Genomic DNA, 23024 nt, shown 5'->3' with positions numbered 1-23024 from the left:
CACATAGAAGACACTGACAATGGAAAGGCAGAAGAAAAACATTCATACTTATGGAGGGGCCCCGTTAACTCTGGGCAACTTCACTGTCCTGAGGGTATGTCATCAATATGTTAGTCCTGTTAAACTGCATTAAAGCAGTATACCGAGACTATAATATTTATTACCTACTCTCAGGATAGGTCATTATTATCAGATCAGTGGGGGTATGACTTCTGGGACCCCCACCAATCAGCTTGTTGCTGGAGCTACTGTCGGATAGTTAGACAGCTCCATACATTGTGCAGTGGCCCAGAATGGTACTTCAGCTCTCCCTTATTCACTTGATGACCTGAGAATAGGTCAGCAACAGTATACTCCTGAAAACCCCTTTAGGGTGTATTCACACTTACTGGAATTGATGCAAATTGGCAGTAGGAGAAAATCCACACCATTGGTGCAGATTTTGACACAGAGACAAAGCTCACACTTCACACTTTCAATTGAAAGGGTGAAATCTGCTGCAGGTCTGCATCAAAAGCCGCCAAGTGTGAATGCACCCTTGATCAGTTCTGGAACTTTCTAATGTAATAAAGCCTATCAATTTTGCTATAACAGAGTTGTAGGGAATCTGTATACTGCCATATGATGCTTACATTAGGCACATTTCCTCCCTTGAAGCTAGGGTTCTTAAATCAAGAGTTTTGGTATAGACCCATTGCAGTTCATGAGCAAAACACAACATTGAATATTGCATGGAGCAACAGGAATTGCAGTTCTGCCTCATGTCCTTGCATCGATAAGCACAGTCAACTGCACTTTTTCAATGCAGTGGGGGAAAAAAGTTATACTAATATGTACTGCCCACATTATTGTCAAAAAGGCAGACTTTTGGTATACATTAGGCTTGTTATAGGCACATTTGACAAATAAAATTAATGTCTACTATAAAGCAACAGTCCTATACGTGTTAAGCCCCATTTAGATGGGACAAATGTTGGGCAAAGGATGGCCGACACTCGTCCCGGTGTTTAGTTGCTCCCGTGCTGTCATTCAGGAGCGAGTATCGCTTGCACTCTGACAGAGCAGGGGGCGGGGCGGCTGGAGATTTCTCTCCTCGCTCTCCCCCGCCACTCTCCATTCACTTTACATAGCGGCCTTCAGTATTGAACGATTATCATTCAGGATCATCGCTCATGCTGCATAAAATCCTGAACGATGATCAATCAGTGTAAATAGCAGCCATTCAATATTGAGTTAAGTGGAAGGAGAGGGTCGAGGGAGAGCGAGGAGTGAAATCTCCACCCGCCTTACTGCGAGCCAACGATACTCGCTCCTGTGACAGCACGGGAGCGACTACATGTGGGGACAAGTGTCGGGCATCTTTTGCCTGACATTCGCCCCATGTAAATTGGGCTTTAGCCGTTTAACATTCCTTTATCTATAAAACGGAATCAGTATTTTGCAGGTCTTTGTTCATGTCTGAATATAGTAGGATTCGTTGACCTTTGTCTTCAGGATGTCCTTTGATATAGACTTCTTATCAGACATCACCTTATGTCTACTTCCTTTGTCTCACAAAGCTTAACCCAAGTTAAATGCTCAAAACTCGGATAGCACATCAGTTAACTCCAAAGTTAACAGTAGTCATGCATAGTCATAGAATGGTAGATTTTGGTGCTTTTTTCATTTTTTCTTGCCCAGATGTAGAACTGTGCATTTCTCCTTGTTAAATACCATTCTGTTAGTCGCTGCCCACTGTTCAAGCTTTTCTAGATCTTTTTGAATACTCTCGCTCTCTCTCTTCCCTAGTGTTCGCTATCCCTCCTAGCTTTGTGTCATCGGCAAATTTGATTAGTTTCCTCCTCCAGATCATTTATAAAAATGTTGAACAACACTGGGCCTGGGACAGAGCCTTATGGTACCCCACTTGGTACATTCTTCCACTTGGATGTGCAGCCATTTATGACCACTCTTTGAGTACGATCACTCAGCCAGTTGTGAATCCACCTAACAGTTGGCTTGTCAATCCCATGTTTGGTAATTTTTCCAATAAGTATGGTATGAGATACTTTGTCAAATGCGTTACTAAAGTCAAGATATACAATATCCATTGCATTTCTCTGATCAACCCAGTCAGTAGAGATGAGCGAGCGTACTCGGCCACGCCCCTTTTTCGCCCGAGTACCGCGATTTTCGAGTACTTCCATACTCGGGCGAAAAGATGTGGGGGGCGCCGTGGGTGAGTGGGGGGGTTGCAGCGGGGAGTGGGGGGGGGGGAGAGGGAGAGAAAGAGGGCTCCCCCCTGTTCCCCGCTGCTACCCCCCGCGCTGCCACGCCTCCCCCCGGCGCCCCCCGAATCTTTTCACCCGAGTACTGAAGTACTCGAAAATCGCGGTGCTCGATCGAGTAATTACTCGAAACGAGTACGTTCGCTCATCTCTACCAGTCAGTGATTCTGTCATAGAAGGAAATTAGGTTTGTCTGGCATGACTTGTTTGTCACAAACCCATGCTGGCTCTGGTTAATTACTGCATTTTTATTCAAGTACTTGCATAATGTAGTGTAATGTACATATGCAGAAAAGCCTCTGACATCCTATGTTCTGCATATTCTGTATAATTTCTAATTGCCATAAGACTATTCATTTCTAATTTCTCAAATTCTATCTGAGAAATTAGGAATGAATAGAGTCTTATATAAAATGTGTGAGAGAAGGTAAGGAGGTGGCTGTGAATGTGTGCAGCTCTCTCTATTGGGATTTATGAGAGATGTGACGCACTCTAGTGTTTTAAGTGACTCTCAGAAACTACAAAAGGAGAGAGGTGCACACGTGCATGACCGCCCCCTCTTTGGAGTGCTGGCAGCAGGGTAGTGATAGACCTTCGTTCTTCCAATACGAGGTAGTCCCAGACATTTATTTATATACAGGATGCAGATGATGTGCCATGTTAATGCTGCCCATGCTACAGTCTGACATTATAGCCCTAGTATACCAGCTGAGCGCTCTAAGAAAACAACTGTATACAGAAGACAAGCGGCCCAGCTTGTCTTCTGCATACCCCACTCGGAGCGCTCAGCTGTATCAGCTGAGCACTCCGAGAAGATAACAGCTGTATGTAGAAGATAGCAGTCCCGCTTGTCTTCTGCATACAGCGAGAGTCTTCATTTACATACTTATGCAAAGTGAACGCTCAAAACTGACACAACTGCCGTTTGAGCAAATTTTGAGCGCTCATCTTGCCGTGTAAATGTATACGATTATCGCTCAAAAGAGGTCTTTTGAGCAATAATCGTTGTGTCTAAATAGGCCTTAAGACTCTTCTGAAACTGCAGATGTCTAACTCCATTAAGACTTTGGTAGATGAAGATAATACCATGTAGGAAAATACAGTCCTTTATTGGAAATAACGATGAACAGTATATTGGCAATGCAATGTAAACATGTCTAAGAATGTAGAAAAAAGTCATGGTAAACAATGACGGTCCTTACATTTTGGGTAGATTTTGTATTAAAAGATGGCAATTCCTTCCCTCCAACCCCAGAAACAAATGACGCCATGAGAACAGGCATTTATACATTAATTCATGTAACATGGACAAACATTTTACATAAAAATAGAACAGGATTCTATAGTCATTTATTACTCCAGATTTCCTCTAAGATGTTGTCCACATTTAGTCTATATTCACACGCAGCAGATTTATTGCAGACATGTCTATGGCTAAAAAAAACCTTCATTCTATACATGTGAATAGGGATGTTTCTTCTGCATGCGTATGGGACTCTGCAAACTTCATTAAAATGAATGGGACAGTTGCAGAAATTTCTGCAACGAAGTATCATGCATGAACCCATCCTTACAGACCTCCACGGGAAGTTTTTTTTGTCTTTAACAGTCTCTTGTTACACAAATCTATATATAAAAAATAAATAAAAAAGCCAAATGATTCAGTAGCTGATTTCTCCTCATAGGAAAGGAAATCATTACCAATCAGATAACTCTAGGTTAATCCCTAATGGGGTTCTGGCTATAGATTCATTGTCTTGCATTAACTGCATTCAAACCAGTTGTCTATCCTCTATGAAGCGGCTGTCACCACCTCCATTGACAGTCCTGAAGTCACATCACAACTTTAGTTGATTTGAATGTATTAATACCTTTTTGTTCTTTAGGCTGCTTCCAAACATACAACACGAGGGTTTATTAACAAGAGTTTATTATGATGAATAAATACAATGGGAGTGATGCTGCAGTATATAAATATATCTATGTACATGGCAATGGTATAACAATATAGGAAACACATCTCTAGTAGTTGGTTGTGGGCCAGTCCCAGCAAGCTCATCTTTCACATTTCCAGTCATGTTACCCTCTGTGAGTTGGGTCAGAGGCAGAATACATTTCTTTGGAAGCAGTACATGGAGTGCCCACAAGGGGGAGTGATGACATCGTCCTTTGGCAGGTTTCTAGCAGTTTCTGTCATGCTGCACTGCAAATTACATGACACAATGCAACTTTAATGTGTATGTAAATCCAAGAATACGACATAAGACTAGTGGTTCTTGGTCTGTGCTACATGGCAGTGTCGGCTGAAGTTGTGCTCTTGTCCTGAAGATGGTATAATGCACATACAGTACTAATCAGCCTTCTTGATCCTTAGCTAGCAACTAAACACACCGTCCAGTGTTGCTGTCACGCCACATTTGTCCTGTATGTGTCTTGATTGTGGGTAGGCATGCTCAGTTCAGCTACTTGTTGTCCTCTTATAATTGAAGACTAAAAGAAAAATGTGATTTTCTGGATATTCTTGTGTTTTTTTGCCCTAGAAAATCCACTTTGCTATTGCAAAACCTAATTAAGAACATTTCCCTGTGAACTTGAACGTGCCATATCAGTGGAAACAAAATAAGTGCACAGTTGCCCTTTGCCCTTAACTTTGATGACTCCTCTGCGTTCACACGTGTAGCCTAGCTTCTGAAGGATTTTGCTGGTTTCTTCAGTGACCTGCAAGAACAAGGGTGTTAATTGGGCAGGAAAAGAACTTGTTTTGTGCACCTTCTGTCTAAGGATGGCGATAGATATCATTTACATTGATTGTGAACTAGATCCCGCGTCACATTTATGATACTGAACCGTTCCATTGAGACCAGTGGAAATGTCATCAAGGAGTTAAAGTGTCAGCAGAGTTCCAGTTATGAAAATAAATGTACAGCAATGCAAATGGAATTTATGTGTATCTGATCTTGGAAACAATGCTGCTTCACAATAACTACACAGTAGCAATATCATGCAGTAAATCGAGAACAAGTGGATCCATTCTGTGTCTGCTCACAAAGTGCATCCAGCAATAATGGGAGCACTGAAAACAATGGCCTGACAGAGTGATTATAAAGAGCACCGTTTAATAATGCAGAATGCTTTTTAGCACTCAAAAATGGCCAATACACACTGGCTCATAAACGAAAATTGCACTTCTAAGTAAAAGTTAGAACTAAACCGCATCACAGCAACAATTAAACTTTTATAGGTGTGATGCAATTTACAGGCTAAAAGCAAATGTCTGGCAGCTGAGATCAATTAGGAACCTGTAATATTAAAATGATCACTTCAAATATATATTAGAGAATCAATTGGAGAGAAGAGGTAGACTGAGAGCAGGACTGCCCAACCTGTGGGGAGGAGGGGGTGGCTCTGCTCAGACTACTGGGGTTGGGCTGTTCTGATGAGCAGGACTGCCCAACCTGTGGGGAGGAGGGGGTGGCTCTGCTGTGACTACTGGGGTTGGGCTGTTCTAATGACCAGCACTGTCCAACCTGTGGGGAGGAGGGGGTGGCTCTGCTGTGACTACTGGGGTTGGGCTGTTCTGATGACATGGGAAGTGTGTGTGTGGGGAGGCAACAATTTTTATTACTAGGGGGAGGCGCCCCAATTACCAAAAAAAATGCTCTAGGTCTGACAATTAGTGGTAGCCAGAGAAGGATTTTGTTCGAAGAAGAAAAATGCATTTTCCTCACACAAAAATATAAAAGGCATTTTCTAATATATTTACCAAAATTTGCAAAACTACTTTAACCCCTTAAGGACATGGCCTATTTTGACCCAAAGGACAACGATTTTTTGGGGGACTTTCATCTCTACTTTTCAAAAGCTATAACTTTTGTATTTTTCAATTGACATGGCCATATAAGGGCTTTTTTTTTTGTGGCAAACTGTTTTTTTATTGGTACCATTTTTTATTACTTTTTTTTTGGAGGACAGAGAGAGAAAACAAGTCAATTCTGCCATTGTGTTTTTTTTTCTTACAGCGTTAATCATCTAGCATGACACGATAGATTTTTTCCATGGGTCGGTACGATGAAGAGGATACCAAATTATTGTTTTTAGGTTTTTCCACAATAAAACACCTTTTTTTTTTTGCATTGTCGCATTCAAAGTCCCATAACTTTTTTCTTTTTTCATTGTCAGAGCTCTGTGAGGGCTTGTTTTTTTCAAGAGAAGTTGTCGTTTTTATTGGTATCATTTTGGGGTACACACGGCATTTTTGATCCCTTGTGTTTTTTTAGATGCAAAATAAGCATTTTGCCTTCGTTTTTTCATTTTTTTTTTTTTTTTACTGTGAAGAATAAATAGTGTGTTTAATTTATTGTACAGGTCTTTACAGCTATGATGATACCAAATGTGTGTTTTTAAAAAAAATGTTCTTATATAAAAAACAGGTGAAAGCGCAAAAAAGGCTTTTTTGAAAATTTAACACTTATTTCTTTACATTTTTTCTGTACGTGTAGAGAGTTTGAACTATAAAAGCTATGATTGCTATGATAATGCACTGCAGTATTTCTGTATTGCAGTGCTTTATCACTTACAATAGCAAACATAGGCCACGGCAGGCCAAGACAACAGTGATTACTTCGTGGAGGGCTGATGACATAACAGAGGGAGCGTGCGCCCTCTGTGAACTCTTTACATGCTGCAATGTACATTGCCCATGTAGGGGGTTAACAGCTGGGATTGCTGTTCTGATCCCCCACTGCGGGATGGCACAGGCTCACTTCTTTAAGGTGGTATCATTCACACATAGCATTCTCTTTCTAAAGCACCACTGCAGTTTCTGGTGCTTTTTTTATTTATTTATTTTTTTTAGCCAAACCCATCAGTGGATCCAGCAGGAAGGAGAATTCCTTCCTTTCTTTGTCCTATTTCATTTGAATCCACTTCTGGGCTTTGCTAAAGAGAGGGAAAAAAAACTGCATCAAAAACCACAGTGGCATTTTTCCAAAAAACACTGTGTGAAACCTCCCTTATGGTCGTGTATGAAGCAACCAAACAATTGAAGCACTGACAATAAAAATAAAGCAGCTGTTGTAACTATCGGCACATAGGTCATTGAAGAGTACCTTCACACAGGGGCAGATTTCCACAGGTAAGCAGCATGCGTTCCCTCCCCTACATTGCTGGTACGGTATTATGCTATGAATTATCCGCATGCAGTATTCGAGGTGGGCATTTACTCTCAATGACCAAGTTACCTGAATTTTCCCAAGTACACCTGTGCTGTCCATTCGGCTTGCCACATTGACGGTGTTACCCCAGATGTCATATTGAGGCTTTTGGGCTCCTATAACCCCAGCAACTACAGGACCATGATTAATACCTTGATGGTTGGGGGAAAAAAAGGGGAATCATAATGAAATATCTGAGAAAAGCATATAGAAATATCAAAGAATATTTAGAGTGTAAGTAACCAAGATGAGGCATTTAACCCACCTACACGCAGCTTGAAATTGTTAAAAGAGTGCTTATTGATCAAGTCCAGCTTTCCTATAAGAGCAGTTGCAAACTCCACTATGATGCCAATATGATTATAATTCCTGTCTCCATCCTAAAAAAAGCAGAGAACTCAAATGTAGACAGATGGTTACACAAGTTTCTGTGAAATAGCTCTGGAGAGGTTTTTATGCCCCTCACAGTCACATGGACGACGGTCAACCCCATTAGGACATCCGGTATAATAAAAAGTACCGTATGAAGAATACCTGTGGATTTTCTTGTCCTGAAGTAGCATTTAGTCCTGTTGCAGCCATATACGCACTGCCGATGGTCTTAATTTTTTCAACGCTGCTGAATTTCGGCTTTGAAAGTAGCTGGGAAGAGAATCAAGCATATAATATAGTAGTTATCTGTCTTTAAAACTATAGGGTACATTCAGACGTTGCTGATCTCCTATGGATTTTGCACAGCAGTAAATTTGATTTTGCCGAGGCAATGGTGCGGATTGCACCAGCTCATTTGGAAGAGTGAAATCCACAGCATGAATGGACATGTGATATCCACATTGGAAGTCACTTTACACTGCCGATCTTTTCCCACCAAGAGCACGAGGTTTCTTAAAGCCTCCCTTCACATCGCTCGTACTGTAAAATGATGCAGATTTTCAGCAGCAAATACACCCATAGAGCTACATTTTCTATCTAGCTGCGAGATTGCAGCTAGCAGCCCCACTGTTTTCAATGTGGTCGGCGGCAGCACTGAAAGCAATGGATGAACTCCACGATCCTCTGCTTGCTGTGACAGCCACGGTGGGGATTCCCCGTGGATGCAAGGCTGTTTGCACATTAAAACGCGCATCCATTAGCTTTCACACGGATGGCAAGGGCAATTTCGGGCAATGATTCACAGCTAGATATCGCCCTCGCCCGTGTAAAACTAGCCTTAAAGGGGTTGTCACGCACCGAAACGGGTTTTTTTTTTTCAACCCCCCCCCCCCCCCCCCCCCGTTCGGCGCGAGACAACCCTGATGCAGGGGTTAAAAAAGAAAACCGGACAGTGCTTACCTGAATCTCCGCGCTCCGGTGACTTCTTACTTACCTGCTGAAGATGGCCGCCGGGATCTTCTCTCTCGGTGGACCGCAGGGCTTCTGTGCGGTCCATTGCCGATTCCAGCCTCCTGATTGGCTGGAATCGGCACGTGACGGGGCGGAGCTATAAGGAGCCGCTCTCCGGCACGAGCGGCCCCATTCAGAAAAGAAGAAGACCCGGACTGCGCAAGCGCGTCTAATCTGGCGATTAGACGCTGAAAATTAGACGGCTCCATGGAAACGAGGACGCTAGCAACGGAGCGGGTAAGTGAAAAATTTCTTATAACTTCTGTATGGCTCATAATTAATGCACAATGTACATTACAAAGTGCATTAATATGGCCATACAGAAGTGTATAGACCCACTTGCTTTCTCAGGACAACCCCTTTAAGCACAAGTTTGTTGAAAAGTTAGTGATTTCGGCAGTAACTAGTAAAAGCCAAATATCACTTTATTTACACAATGTCCCTTTTTTGCTGAAACTCCCTCTAAACTGCTGACCACTAGGGGTCTCACTTCTCTCTAATTTTTTTCCCACAACCTGTTCAGTGAAGTCAGTGTATCTGTGATTATAGACAAAGATGGGTAACACGAAGGTGCTCTTTCATGCTGCCCATGGAAGTATATGGAGAGAAGAGGGGAAAGATGAAGCAGCTACAAAGTAAGAGAGAAGCAGAGACACTCACACCGATGTTGCTGCTGCAGTTAATGGTAATTTACTGTGTAACCGCTACTAAATCACATCTACACTGCTCATTACTACAGTATAATGTCCTCCCTAATGCTTTTACTTAAAAATGGTACACTATAGATAGCAGAGCAGGATAACCTCTCTGTGTGCGCAGTGTATGGGATCCATCATGCTGTAGCAGCTAAACTCCTCCCTCCAGCTTAGGGACAATTGAAAATATCAAATACGAAATGGTGAAAAATGCAGGATGTAAATGATATAATATCCAGAAATAGGGTCATTCTTCATACACACACATCGGCTTGTTCTGAAAAGTCACCTGAAAAGTTTTACACTCTAACAATTGTTGATATTGTTCTAAAGCAACATGAGCATTAAATGACTATATTTTGTCAGCACCCCAAATGCACATGCACCTCCCAAATAGTTTCTAATACTGTTTATTTACATTTATTTAAATACAATATTATTAGTCACTACATTTCATTATTCACTTAGGAGGTACAGATGACTGAGGGCAAGTATCCAGGATGAGAGGAGATCCCTTATGTTTGGCAATTAGGGTAAAAAAAGAATTCTTTTTTGTTGCCACTCTCATTTTGACAGTAAACGGTCAATAGTACACATTTGTTATCCTACAGTGATGACATCACATAGGCATTTTGTTAATTACTGCAAAGAATTGTCTTCTAGAGGGATGACATGAATTATGTGAGCAGTTTAAAGTTCAGCACTAAATACAGTCTGATTATTCCGAAACTCAATGCAATGCAAGTTTTTTTTCTCCTCACCTCATCAAAATCTGCTATTATCTCATTAAGCAGACGCAGACACTCCAGGCCCTCGTGGTTTTCATCACATTCTGTGTAAAATTCCTTGAAGTCAGGTATTGAGGCGAACATGACACAGACGCAGTCATAAGACTGGTAATACAGGTCCTGCAGGTACAGAAGGCACAGCTACTGCTTTAATCCACTACATAGGAATAAGACAGACCGCAGCATTTGCTACCAACAGACAGTTACCTCATTCCTAAGGTTCTGCCCAATAAACTGCTGGGCTACATCAGCTGGAAGGACATTTTCTAGCAGAACACGATTAAGATTCTCCATGGTCTCAATACGTTCACGCTCCATTTTAAACTTCCTTTTCCAAAGAAAGTCAAGGCGACAGTAAAATTCGTTCTGAAGAGTTCCAAAAATTACAGCTTTTAGAAATGTGAACTCTAACCCATATAACAACAACTTAATGGAAAAACGTTCTATGTCATTCAATTATATAATATACTTTAACAGGTTTTCTGATGTAAATCATCATTGGTGGCTGAGAGGAAAGGTGGGGGAATTGAGTATAAAAAAAGAAAAAAAAAATTATATATTTGTTATACACACACTTCTCCGCGTCTGTATTGCTCCCTCGCTGCAGCTCCGGTCCTCTGATGGTTTGTCTGCAGCGGTCACATGGTTCTGTACCGCTGCAGCCAATAGGAGGCCCAACACTGACATTACAGGGCTGTCCTATAAACAGGCTGAAAGCTTCTACATTAGAAGCCCAGATGATGCGTTTATGGGATGTCACTGGACCAGAAGACCCGCTGATGTAATCTGTCAGATGCCACGGCACTGCGTGCCACAGTAAGGTATTAATCAAACAAAGTATGGGGAGGAGGGGCCCAAATATCAAATAAAAAATACTCTGATGACCCCTTTAAGGTTAAACACAAAATATAATCCAACCACAGATTCAAATTTGTTTCAAAAAACACCAAAAAACCTCAACCATATTCGTATATGAAATACGCCAAATTAGCTTGATGGAAGCATCCACTAAATCAGAAAGGCCAGCACTCATTTACCAAACCCCCCCCCCCAAAAAAAAACGATGTAGCAAAATAAAGATACACCAGCATGCCAATTTTTTGGGGCAGTAAGGCTCTTTCAGAGGGTCTGGTTTCATTTCAGTGCTTTCTCTGTCCAGGGTTCCCTTCTGGCATGCAAAAAAACGTCTAAGGACAGAAACCAGGATAGAATCAAAAGGAGTCTATATATGAGAAGCTTTTCCATCCAGTTTAAAAGACTGACAGGGACAGAAATTATGTGAGGAGACCAAGAAGGTGCCCATCTCACAACATATTGACCCCTGCTGTCCCTGGGCAGTATTCTGCATAGATGACAGAAACCAGCAAGGAACCAGTGCTGGACTGTCAGAATCTAATCTGAAAACGGCCTGAAATGAAACACATTTAAAGTGGCAGCTTTTAAATAGTTTTACTTAGCAGAAAACAGCCTATGGCCGAATGCACACGACCGGGTCGGATTCCGCATGTGGGATCCCGCAGCAGAATGCCTGGCCGGTGACCCCTGCGGATCCCCTGAGTACCTATCCGCAGTGTCTTTAGATGTATATGCGAATGTGCCAGCTAGGCGATGACGTGGATTTCGCGACCAGTCCACAGCTGTCACTGTAGAAGGGCCACGGATTTGACGAGCCGTGGATTCCGCGTGGAATCTTGCCCAGAATAGACAATGCTGCTATTGATTTCCGCTCATGGACATTCCGCAATGCAAAGCCGGCCGTGTGCATTGGGTCTTACGCTCAGACAAGAATAGTGACAGGTAAAAAGATTTTACAGAAATATAAATATATATTCCCCCCACCCCCAGTATGCAAATCTCCTACAAATGACAAGCACTCACCTGCCTAGCCAGTGCCAAGAGGGTTAAGAAGAAGATGAATAATGAAATGCTGCCCATAATTTTTGGCTCCTTCAGCACTCCGAGGCTAATGTAAGAAAAGTATGAAGTAAATCATCAGGAACACATTTATCATGGCTCGCTACACTCTATCACCCCGTGTGTTCCAACGGCCCTCAGAAACAAAATCTGAACATGGTACTATAAACTGTGCGCTAGATCAATAGTCATAATGGCCGAGATGGCAGACACCTGTTGTAACATTAGAGCGGCAGCTCGAGCGTACCTGGAAATGTTCCGACTCTCAGACAGCCAATCGATATAACAGTCAGATAGCCAGCTGTGAGTGTGCAAAAAGATTATGTTGTAGATCACCAGGGCGATGCTCAGCAGGATCAGCTTGACTTCAAAGTTCATGAGTAGGAATGCAGAGCAAGCTAGGAGCCCCAGAATACAGCAGTACATGTAATACTAGAAAGAGGGAAAGGTTGATCATATATGTAATCAATAATACAGCCACTATATACAACTACATCCTCATCAGCATGTCTACAAATCATATTTACATTAATATAAAAAACCCATTGTATCCCCCCCGCCCCCAGGAAATTGGCCTCTGCATTTCAGTCTAATGAGCTTCAAGCGGATCGGTCAGCCGAATATGCTGACCTATTTAAGAAGAGCACATTAAAGCGGAAGGTCTGTACTCCTAAAAGCCAAAAACACTCAGCTGTTTAGCTAATATGAGCACTGAGAGAAGCAGTAGACTAATCATTCTGAATCCACTGTATTCGCGAGGGAAGTGCCCCCGCCAGCCTCTCTCTGTTCTTCATGCCAGTGATTGGCAGGTGGATTTGCTTGTGTGTAATACATATAAGGGTGCCATTCAAATGTATAGCCAGATTTTTTCATTTCTATTGGTCACACCACTTCCAATTGTTCGCTTTTATGAAGCTTCCTTACTCAAAAATGAGTGAAGCCTCAAGGCCAGGCTCACATGAGCGCATCTCACAGCATGCAGGCTGCGAGACATACGTACGCGGTATGCAGTCAGTACGCAAGGATATTGCATACTGGCTGCATGGTGCTCATCGCCATGCACATCTTAGTGTGGCGCGTAATACATGCCAAGATAGGACATGCTTTTCTTGCAGCGCTGGGGTCCTGGGCTCAAATCCTACCAAGGGTAACATCTGCGTGGAGTTTGTATGTTCTCCCTATGTTTGTGTGGGCACTCCAAAAAAAGATACTAATAGGTGAACGTAGACTATGAGCCCCAATGGGGACATCAAGTGATGTACAAAGCTGCAGAATTAGTATGTGCTGTATAAATGCCCATTTAGCAACGATTATCGCTCAAAACATGACCTTGCGCTCCAAGCAGGGGATGCAGAAGACAAGCGGGACTGCTTGTCTTCTGCATCCAGCTGTTCTCTGCTCGGAGCACCCGGCTGTTATACAGCCGAGCGCTCCGAGCGGGGTATGGAAAAACACAGCTTGACTGCTCTGTTCTTCATACCCCACCTGTGTTCAGGGAGCGGGATACAGCTGAAACAATAGTATCAGCTGTATCCTGCTGTGAATCCCTCATAACTGATCGCTGATATTTTAGCATGCTGAAAGACAACAATGTGCGATGGTTTAACGAAAACTGCACGATGCAAGTGCAGTTACACAGGGCGATTATCACTCAAAAGACTGCTTTTGAACAATAATTGTACAGTTAGTCCCCTACTTGCGAACAGGTTCCGTTCCAGGAACCTGTTTGCAAGTCGATTTGTTCACAAGTCGAACAAATGGTTGTATGGAGTGGGATCGCGGGTGGATCCCGCTCCATACGTTGGGTGCAGGCTGTTCTTACAGCAGGCAACCGGCGGCAGCAGTTCCGACGAGCCGCGCCGCTTGTCGGAACTGTTATCACTTTAAATACCGCTCTGACAGCGGTATTTAAAGTGTTAACAGTTCTGACGAGCGGCGCGGCTCGTCGGAACTGCTGCCGCCGGGTGCCCGCTGTAAGAAACAGCTTGCACCCGACGTTCAGGGGGCCCGTACAGCGTCCCACGATGAGATCGCGGGACGCTGTACGGTTGCTAGGCAGCCGGGGACCTCCTGAAAGGCCCCAGGGCTGCCTATGCAGAGTGCCCATAGAGCGCACAGCCTGATAGGCGCTCTGCATAGACAGCCCTAGGGCCTTTCAGAAGGACCCCGGCTGCCTAGCAGCCGCGATCTGACCGGACAGGCTTCCATCAGGCTTGATAGAAGCCTGCCCGGTCCCTGCACAGTATGATGTAATGCCATAGCATTATATCATACTGTGCAGGAAAGATAGTTCGTATCTTGCGAAATTCGTAAGTCGAATGTTCGCAAGTAGGGGACTATCTGTATCTAAATGGGCCTTTAAACAAATACATATAAAATCATGGTTTGCTGCACTTATTCCAAAGATGAACCCCGAAATACTACAGGAGCTTATAATGTAAGAAATCACAAGTAAACCTGCTGCCATCCAAAGCTTCCCTGGACATTTATGGTATTTGCATGAAATTCTCATTGTTTTTCAAAGAAACTGTAGAGTGGAAACTAGCAACTTAAGACAAACAAGGGGCGTAACCATACCGCAAAGAGTTAAGATTAATGAAAAAAGAATTAACGTAAAGAAACAATCTTAATCTTAAACAATATCAAGAAATTGTTTGTGGCATTGAATGTTTCAGAATAATTTCTTGAAGCTGTTCTAGTGCTTGGGAGAAAAATGAGGACATCAATCCAAACATGAGGTCAGAAATCTTAAAGTAGCTAACGATACTGCAGAAAGTGGCATTTCCCTGACACAATCTTTCAGTTCTGTGTTAACCAACCAAGTGGTCAGAAACACCATCTTTTCTCCTTAGGGAGAGCACCTAGACAGTGAGTGAGGAGACTTAAATGGCCATGCACGCTCCTCTGGGTAATATGCAAATAAGGAAGATGGAATAAAACCTCCACAGTGCCACCTATTGGAAGGCAGTATCCTTCAAGCCGAAGTCAGACTCCTTATACAAGACTTGCAACAATTCCCAGTCATTGTTACAGGGCTTGCATAAAGAGTCTGACTTTGGCTTGAAGGAATGCTGCCTTCTAATAGGTGGCACTGTGGAGGTTTTATTCCATTTTCCTTATTTGCAACTAATCAAGAAGAACAGAAGCAGTGGGGGAGCACCAAGATCAATGCCCGAATACAAATAAACTGGCAAATATGCAGGGAATACAATACAGATGACATCACTTACTGTGACCCCATAGATTAGCTTTAACTTGCATCATGATTATAATTGCTTTGAGGCACCAATAAATATTAACCAATCGTATTTCTTATTGTAACAAAATTAGAAGGTGTAACACGGGTTTTACCAAAACTAAAATTTGAGCAGCACCCTATATGTTCTATATATTTCAGCTGTATATTTCTAAGGTCGCTTAAACAAAACCAAGGATCTACTAACCGGCAGACTGTATAACATGTGGGCTTCAGTGGCTGAAGTTACTGATGTATTCTTGGAATCATCTGGACACACATCTTCTGGTAAAAAGAACTAAGTGGAAAAGCTTCATCAGTGATCAGTAGGTCACACAAAGGCATCACAGCAGTCTTTGCTATACTTTTGTTTGTGGTGAAAGCTGTCCCATTATTTTTATTCCCATTTAGTGGATTATGCTTCCGTGACAACAGTGCAATTAATAACATATCTGAGATAAAACTACTTGAGATTTATCAAAAATATCAAAATTAGCCTGGATATATTGAGGTTACAAACACGGTTATTTAACCCCTTTGTGACTGCCCTATTTTGCACCTTAATCACCAGGTAATTTTTTTTCATTATCACATTCCAATAACCAGAGCATTTTAATTTTATTGTTGCCATAGCCATACAAGGGCTTGATGTTTGCAGAACAAGTTGTATATTTTAATAGCGCCACTTTGGGGTACATATAATGCATTGTTAACTATTAATTTTTGTGTGTTAGGTCTTGTATATTGCAAGGCAATAGTTTTAGTAACATTTTGGGGTATATACAACTTTTTGATTGCTTTTTGGGGTTAAACGCCTCGTATCCAAGATTTGTATACTCCTGGCTGTTAGAGCATACTTATTGAAAAAAAATTACCAAATATGGGATTGACAAGGCAGCTGTTAGGTGGATTCACAATTGGCTGAGTGATCGTACTCAGAGTGGTCATAAATGGCTGCACATCCAAGTGGAAGAATGTAGCAAGTGGGGTACCACAAGGCTCTGTCCCAGGCCCAGTGTTGTTCAACATTTTTTATAAATGATCTGGAGGAGGGAATTGATGGGAAACTGATCAAATTTGCAGACAACACAAAGCTGGGAGGGATAGCTAACACTAGGGAAGTCAGAGAGAGGATTCAAAAAGATCTAGAAAAGCTTAAACAGTGGGCGGCAACTAACAGAATGGTATTTAACAAGGAGAAATGCAAAGTCCTACATCTGGGCAAGAAAAATGAAAAAAGCAAATACAGAATAAAAAGAAATTGGGCTATTGAGCAGCACATGTGAAAAAGACTTGGGTACATTAATAGATCATATACTGAACATGAGCCAACAATGTGATGCAGCAGCCAAAAAGGCAAACAATTCTGGGATGTATTAAGAGAAGCATAGAGTCTAGATCACGTGAGGTCATTATCCCCTTCTAGTCTTCCTTAGTCAGACCTCATCTGGAATACTGTGTCCAGTTCTGGGCACCACACTTTAAAAAAGACATAGACAAACTGGAGCAAGTTCAGAGAAGAGTTACCAAGATGGTGAGCAGTCTGCAAATCATGTCCTATCAGGAACAGTTAAAGGATCTGGGAATGCTTAGCTTGCAAAAAAGAAGGCTGAGAGGAAACTTAATAGCGGTCTACAAATATCTGAAAGGCTGTCACAGTGCAGAGGGATCAGCTTTATTCTCATTTGTACAAGGAAAGACTAGAAGCAATGGGATGAAACTGAAAGGGAGGAAACACAAATTAGATATTAGAAAAAACTTTCTGACAGTGAGGGGAATCAATGAGTGGAACAGGTTGCCACGGGAGGTGGTAGGTTCTCCTTCAATGGAAGTGTTCAAACAAAGGCTGGACAGACATCTGTCTGGGATGATTTAGTGAATCCTGCACTGAGCAGGGGGTTGGACTAGATGACCCTGGAGGTCTCTTCCAACTCTACCATTCTATGAGAGTAGGAGCCTGCCTGCCAGTAGGCAGCTGAGCTCTGGCTCATGCCAGCACGCCATTCTCTTGCCAGCATTAGACTAGGCCATCGTGGGTTTATGGCAGCCTAGCCTAAGACCTCTTACTGACCGCTGTGAAAACACATTTGAATGGTCACTAAGGGATTAATAGCTGAAAAGACTACATGAACAAAGAGTGTTGTGGTAATTTCTAAAGCAAATTATTAGTCTACTCCATGTTTAGTAAATAGTCACATAATGTTTTCACTAAAAGGTTGACCCCCTCCCCCCCATCTGAGACAGCTTCAAATAAAAGATAAAATGTAAAAGTTGTCTTATTCCTGCAAATTTAAGGGTGTTTTCACACCCGTGTCAGGGTCAGTTGGTGGTTTCTGTCTCTCTGCTCCATTTTTGCAGAAAAAAAAAAAAAAACTAAAATAAATGTATCCGTCCCCCCGCCAATTGATTTCAATGGAGTTTTAAAAAAATATGGAAATTAAGCGGAGAGGCTTCCGTTTGCTTCCTTTCCGTTAGGCTTCCGTATTTTTGGACGGGAGAATAGCGTAATCTGCAGCGTTATTTTTCTATCAAAAATAAAGGACAGCTGATGGTATGGAAGCAAACTGAAGCTTTTCGTTTTTTTTTTAAATCTCATTGAAATCAATGGGGAAAGAAACTGAGGCTTTTTTCAGCTTTATTTCAGTTTCTCTCCTCCATAAATGGAGCAGACAGACGGAAACTCTGGACTGAGCCCTAACGCAGGTGTGAGACCAGCCTTAGTTTATCAAGTTATTTATATGTAACTTATACGCCGAATAGTCACTTTAGTAGAAACACCCATCTACAGTAGTAGCGCGTTGGACCTCCTTTGGCTGTCAAAAATGCAGCAATTCTTCTTGGCATAAATTCCAGTAAATGTTCAAATCGATGTGTAGGAATATTGGCCCCATCCAGGCAGGAGAGCTTCTTACAGTTGCTGGATATTAGGTAACGGCCCTGATATACTCTAAAACAGCTGACAGAAATTCATGATGCTTGTACCAAATTCCGATCCTCCCATCTGCATTGTGCAACAGGAATTTGTATGCAGATGAGAAATTGATGATTTTCCACTGCTTTTTGATCCAAAGTTTGCACCCTTGTCAACTGGAATCTTCCATTTCTGTTCCTCTTAGATAACAATGGCAATGGAACTGGTCATCTGCTGTATAGCCCATTCAAGCTAAGCAACGATGACTTGTGCATTTGAACACATAAGCTGAAGCACCAGCATTATATTAGACTGTAACTTGTTTGACTGTGCACTGCTGGTCATCAGAATGGTTCTTCACATCCTCCTCTGACCTGCTTCCTCGGCCAATTATGTACATCGGCAGGATCCAGTTATGCTGCATGCTTTTTCTTTTCATATTATTCTTTGCATACTCTCTACAATGTTACATGAGAAACCCCACAAGGTTAGTAGCTCTTGAGATATTGGCCCCAGCTAGTCTATCACAATGACCATGTCCTGTTCAAAGTTGATGAATACTCTATTTTTCCATTTTGATGTGAATTCATAGAAAACTTGTTCCTCTGATTTTAGGCTGCACTTTGGGGGTCACGTGTCTACCTTCCATACAAGAAAGCTCCAATCGTGAAAGGGCGGGCATCTCTAATAACATGGCTATTCAGTGTATAAAGTAAAGTGATCTTCCAGCTGTAGGGTTTTTTACTTCAACTGATTATTAAAATAAATACACAAAAAAGTGATTAATTACCAAGTTAAAAACTGCCATAAACAACACAGTGAGAACTGTCAGGGTTCCAAATGGTACTCTCAACCAGGGCCGGCTGGAGAGAGCGGAGGAGAGAGAAGGAACCCAGTGGAGAAGTTGCGGTCCTTTAAGGATACATTTCTGTTGAAGGAATAAACATAAAAGTAGATGTGATTACACAAGACAACTTACAAATAAAACACAATGATTAACTGAATATACAGTTGTCGTCAACATTACTGGCACTCGTCATTGTTTAGTATAAAAAAAAACAATGGGAGGGATTTACTAAGGCCAGCATTTCTGCAACGGGGTTCGCACAATTTTCCTGGGCGCACAGTGCACTGAATACATGTTATTACTCTTCATGTATTCGGCATATACCAGGCAGCTTCATGTGCCTGGACAGAAATGTACGCCATGTCCGATCTGGCGTACCTTTCTGGAATGATTTATGCCAGTTTTTGGTGTAAATTATACATAACTCTGTTGGTGCTGGGCGGAGATGCCTCCTCCTGAAAAGTACTGCCCGCTTTTTAAAAAGGTGACAGGCAAAAAGGAAATATACAGCTGAGCGCTTCGAGCTGGGTATGCAGAACACAGGCAACCCCGAAGTGATTTTCATGGAAGGGCTTTAAATATAAGCCCTTCCCTGAAATCATCCCTATCAAGTGTAAAAAATTAAAAAAAATATATACACTCAGCTCTCCGCCGCTGCAGGGGCTCAGCTGCGTGTAGCCACTTCTCCTTGCACTGCTCTGAAGTTCTTTCATCAGGCGGGGATTTCAAATCCTCACCAGCTGAAAGAGCTGTATCTGATTGGCTGAGCACTCAGCCAATCACAGGCAGCACTCGGCAAGTCATTAAATTTAATGAAGGTCCGAGCGCTGCCTGTGATTGGCTGAGCACTTTGACCAATCACAGTCAGCGATTCGCTGTCATTCATTGAATTGCTTGCTGAAAGAGAACGATGAACGACTCATTCACAAAAAATGCATGATATCCGTGCAGTTAGACTCAACGATTCTCACTCAAAAGACAGCTTTGAGCAATTGTCGAGCGAGAATCGTTGAGTCTAGATGGGCCTTCAGACTTTTGAGCAGACCGGAAATGCTGTAATCACTTAGCACAGACAGCTCTTTTGTCTCTCTCATTGCAAATAAGGAACAGGGAATAAAACTAGCTTTTATAAACATCCAAACCACCATGAGGATGAAAGTGCTAAAACACTAGAGCAAGGGGACACAATCTGGGATTAGTTGGAGGGGGGGGGGGGGGGGGGGGAGAAATCAGAAGCAACATCAGAAAACACTTTACTGAAAGAGTAGTAGATGCCTGGAACAAACTTCCAGCAGACGTGGTTGAAAACCAACAGTAAAAAACAAATCTATCCAAAAAGGAAAATGAAAAGGAAATATTAGGGATCTTTGACATGGGATGGAATAGGCCACACCACGCACTGCAAGCTGCGGTAAATTCTGCACCAAACTCCGCAAGCTACTTATGGATTTTGGTGCGTAATTGAAAATGGCTTAAAACCTGCCGCAATTTCACATCAAAATCTGCAATCAGACCTGCGGATTTTGATGTGCAATTCCACAGCTATGGATTTGGCTGCGTCCTATGATCCACAAGGCTGAGGGTGGACTGGATGGACCACGTGGGCTTTTCCTATCATCTATAATTCTATTTTCTTCTTTTAAATCATAAGTGAAATTTCAGTTGTTAAAATGCCGCTTCAGGTAACGTCTAACAAAAAGTGGAGGCAAAGGCATCTTATTACAATAGAGACATTGTGGGGCTGAAGCACTAAACGGACTTGGAGAAAAAGCTTTTGTTGTTTACAGAAAATAGTGAGTCCTTCATTAATCCAGGAACAAAGCCACTATTGTGAGATCACACCTCAATAAAGTGAAGTACAGCATGTACTCCTCATTAAAGGGGTTGTCTGGGTGTGGCCAATTTTTAGATATTGGTCCAAAGGTGTTAAAACAAAAACAAAAGAAGCAGCAAATGTACAAAAAAATAAGCTATAACAAGTCATATCGGCCACTTACAGAGAGATGTCCAGCAAAGCAGGCAAATAGGAAAAGTAGAAATAAGAAGAATGAAATGCCATATGAGATGCCGAGGGCGGTATTCCTAGAAAGAGAACACAGATTAGGCCATTGTGGGGGTAATGCCGATCAATGTGCAGAATTAGTTTTTAAGAACTGCTATAGGCCTAGTTTGCAGTTTTAGATGTATAAAGGTCTTGTTTACATACTGTATACCTAATGTAGGCACCCATCAGAATGTGGTTGACTTCTCAAGGAACATGGGCTCACACAATACAATCTAAACGTGCTAACGCCCTCACATGTAAAGTACAGTAAATATAGCAGATTATAAAAAATCTTTGTATTTGTATAGCGCCAACTTATTCCGCAGCGCTTTCAGGTAATTATATTTATTACCCCCCACCAAGCTGGGTTCTCATTACATAGTTACATACAATATATCTTAAAGCTGAGATGCCATACACCTAAAGGCTCATTCATACTAGCGCTAGAGGTTTCCATTTTACTACTCCATTCAGGAAGTAAGAACATTGCAATCCCGGACTGAATGAATCCGTTAGACAATGGAACCAAATGGACTCTACTAACTACAATTAAGGTCCTTCGATTTCTGTTTGTCCATACAGCATTTTACAGAACGAAATAGTGCAGCATGCTGCACTATTTTCTCCAGTGTTTTTTTTTTAAGCAGAAATCAACGATGGAGGTTTTGAATGGAATCTCCTACATTGAAGTGCACAAGCCCTTAGATAGCTGTCAGCCAGCAGTTATTTCTCCGGACTCCCCCATACACCTGCAAACTCATCTCAACAGTCCATGCATGTACTCTCAATGGGAGGGGGGGGGGGGGGGTTCCAACATGCTGATTCTTTTTTTCCTACATTTGCCATCAGGGCCAAGTTGAGACAGCCCCATATACGTTAGAATGTGAGCTGTTCCTACCAAAATTGGCTGGTCTAGCCAAGCTTAATCTAATGAGTATAACCACTTTCGTGCAGTAGAGTGCTGCTGCATCTTTGTAATCATGAAAGATTAGTTTGCTTCTTGCATTCATCTAATGCATTTTCACATTTGTATAACACTGAATACATCGTAGTTTATTATAATTTTCCAACAGGGAGATGCTTACTTACTTGGGAGACACCAACATCTGGACTATAAAGTTGCAAACAAAGATGAAGAAGCAACAGGCAGTGTAATACTTGAAGGACGGCAAATCTGAGAGTCGGTACTGTACAAAATAATACAGGAGATTACAATGTAATTTGCTTTCTATGCAAAGATATATTCTCTGTGGATAAATTCCAAGCAAAACCGTACATTTCAGCCTGTATTTGCACCGTTTTGTAAGAACGTTTCATCTCTGTGCTGTGTAAAATAGCATTTAGGCTGCTTTCACACCTGCGTTAGGGTCAGTTCAGGGTTTCTGGCTCTCAGATCCGTTTTTGGAGGTGAGAAATTGGAATAAAACGGATCATATTTTTTTTTCCCCTATTAATTTCAATGGGGTTTCAAAAAAAACAGACAGCAAATACAAAGGCTTCAATTTGCTTACATTTAATCAGGCTCTTTTTTTTGGACGAGAGAACAGCGCAGTCTGCAGCGTTATTTTTTTTCATATAGAAAAAGCGAAAACCTGACGGAATGGAAGCCTTTCCGTTTGCTTTCTGTTTTTTGAAACCCCAATGAAATCAAATGGGAAAAAAGGGATCAATTTTTTGTTTTATTTCAGTTTCTCTCTGCCAAAAATGGAGCAGAGAGACGGAAACCC

At 42.0% G+C, this 23024-nt stretch overlaps 1 protein-coding gene across 3 annotated transcripts in view; it reads right to left on the bottom strand.

The window, feature by feature from the left end:
- Positions 1-3357: 3357 nt before the first annotated feature.
- ADCY4 (adenylate cyclase 4) overlaps positions 3358-23024 on the bottom strand; it is a 66442-nt gene continuing 46775 nt past the window's right edge. For all 3 annotated transcript variants that reach the window (XM_066603697.1, XM_066603696.1, XM_066603698.1), the window contains exons 15-26: positions 22387-22484; positions 21251-21335; positions 19197-19334; positions 15704-15793; positions 12508-12692; positions 12225-12309; positions 10554-10712; positions 10320-10466; positions 8015-8122; positions 7746-7860; positions 7508-7632; positions 3358-4985 (exon numbers count right to left, since the gene is read on the bottom strand). In XM_066603697.1, the coding sequence (XP_066459794.1) occupies positions 4833-4985; positions 7508-7632; positions 7746-7860; positions 8015-8122; positions 10320-10466; positions 10554-10712; positions 12225-12309; positions 12508-12692; positions 15704-15793; positions 19197-19334; positions 21251-21335; positions 22387-22484 (1488 nt within the window). In that variant the 3' untranslated portion in view covers positions 3358-4832. The remainder of the gene's footprint in view (positions 4986-7507; positions 7633-7745; positions 7861-8014; positions 8123-10319; positions 10467-10553; positions 10713-12224; positions 12310-12507; positions 12693-15703; positions 15794-19196; positions 19335-21250; positions 21336-22386; positions 22485-23024) is intronic.

Source organism: Eleutherodactylus coqui, chromosome 5 (assembly GCF_035609145.1).
Source record: "Eleutherodactylus coqui strain aEleCoq1 chromosome 5, aEleCoq1.hap1, whole genome shotgun sequence".
Taxonomy (NCBI): Eukaryota; Metazoa; Chordata; class Amphibia; order Anura; family Eleutherodactylidae; genus Eleutherodactylus; species Eleutherodactylus coqui.
The sequence above is the reverse complement of the archived record's forward strand: the minus strand, read 5'-3'. Positions and strand labels throughout refer to the sequence as shown.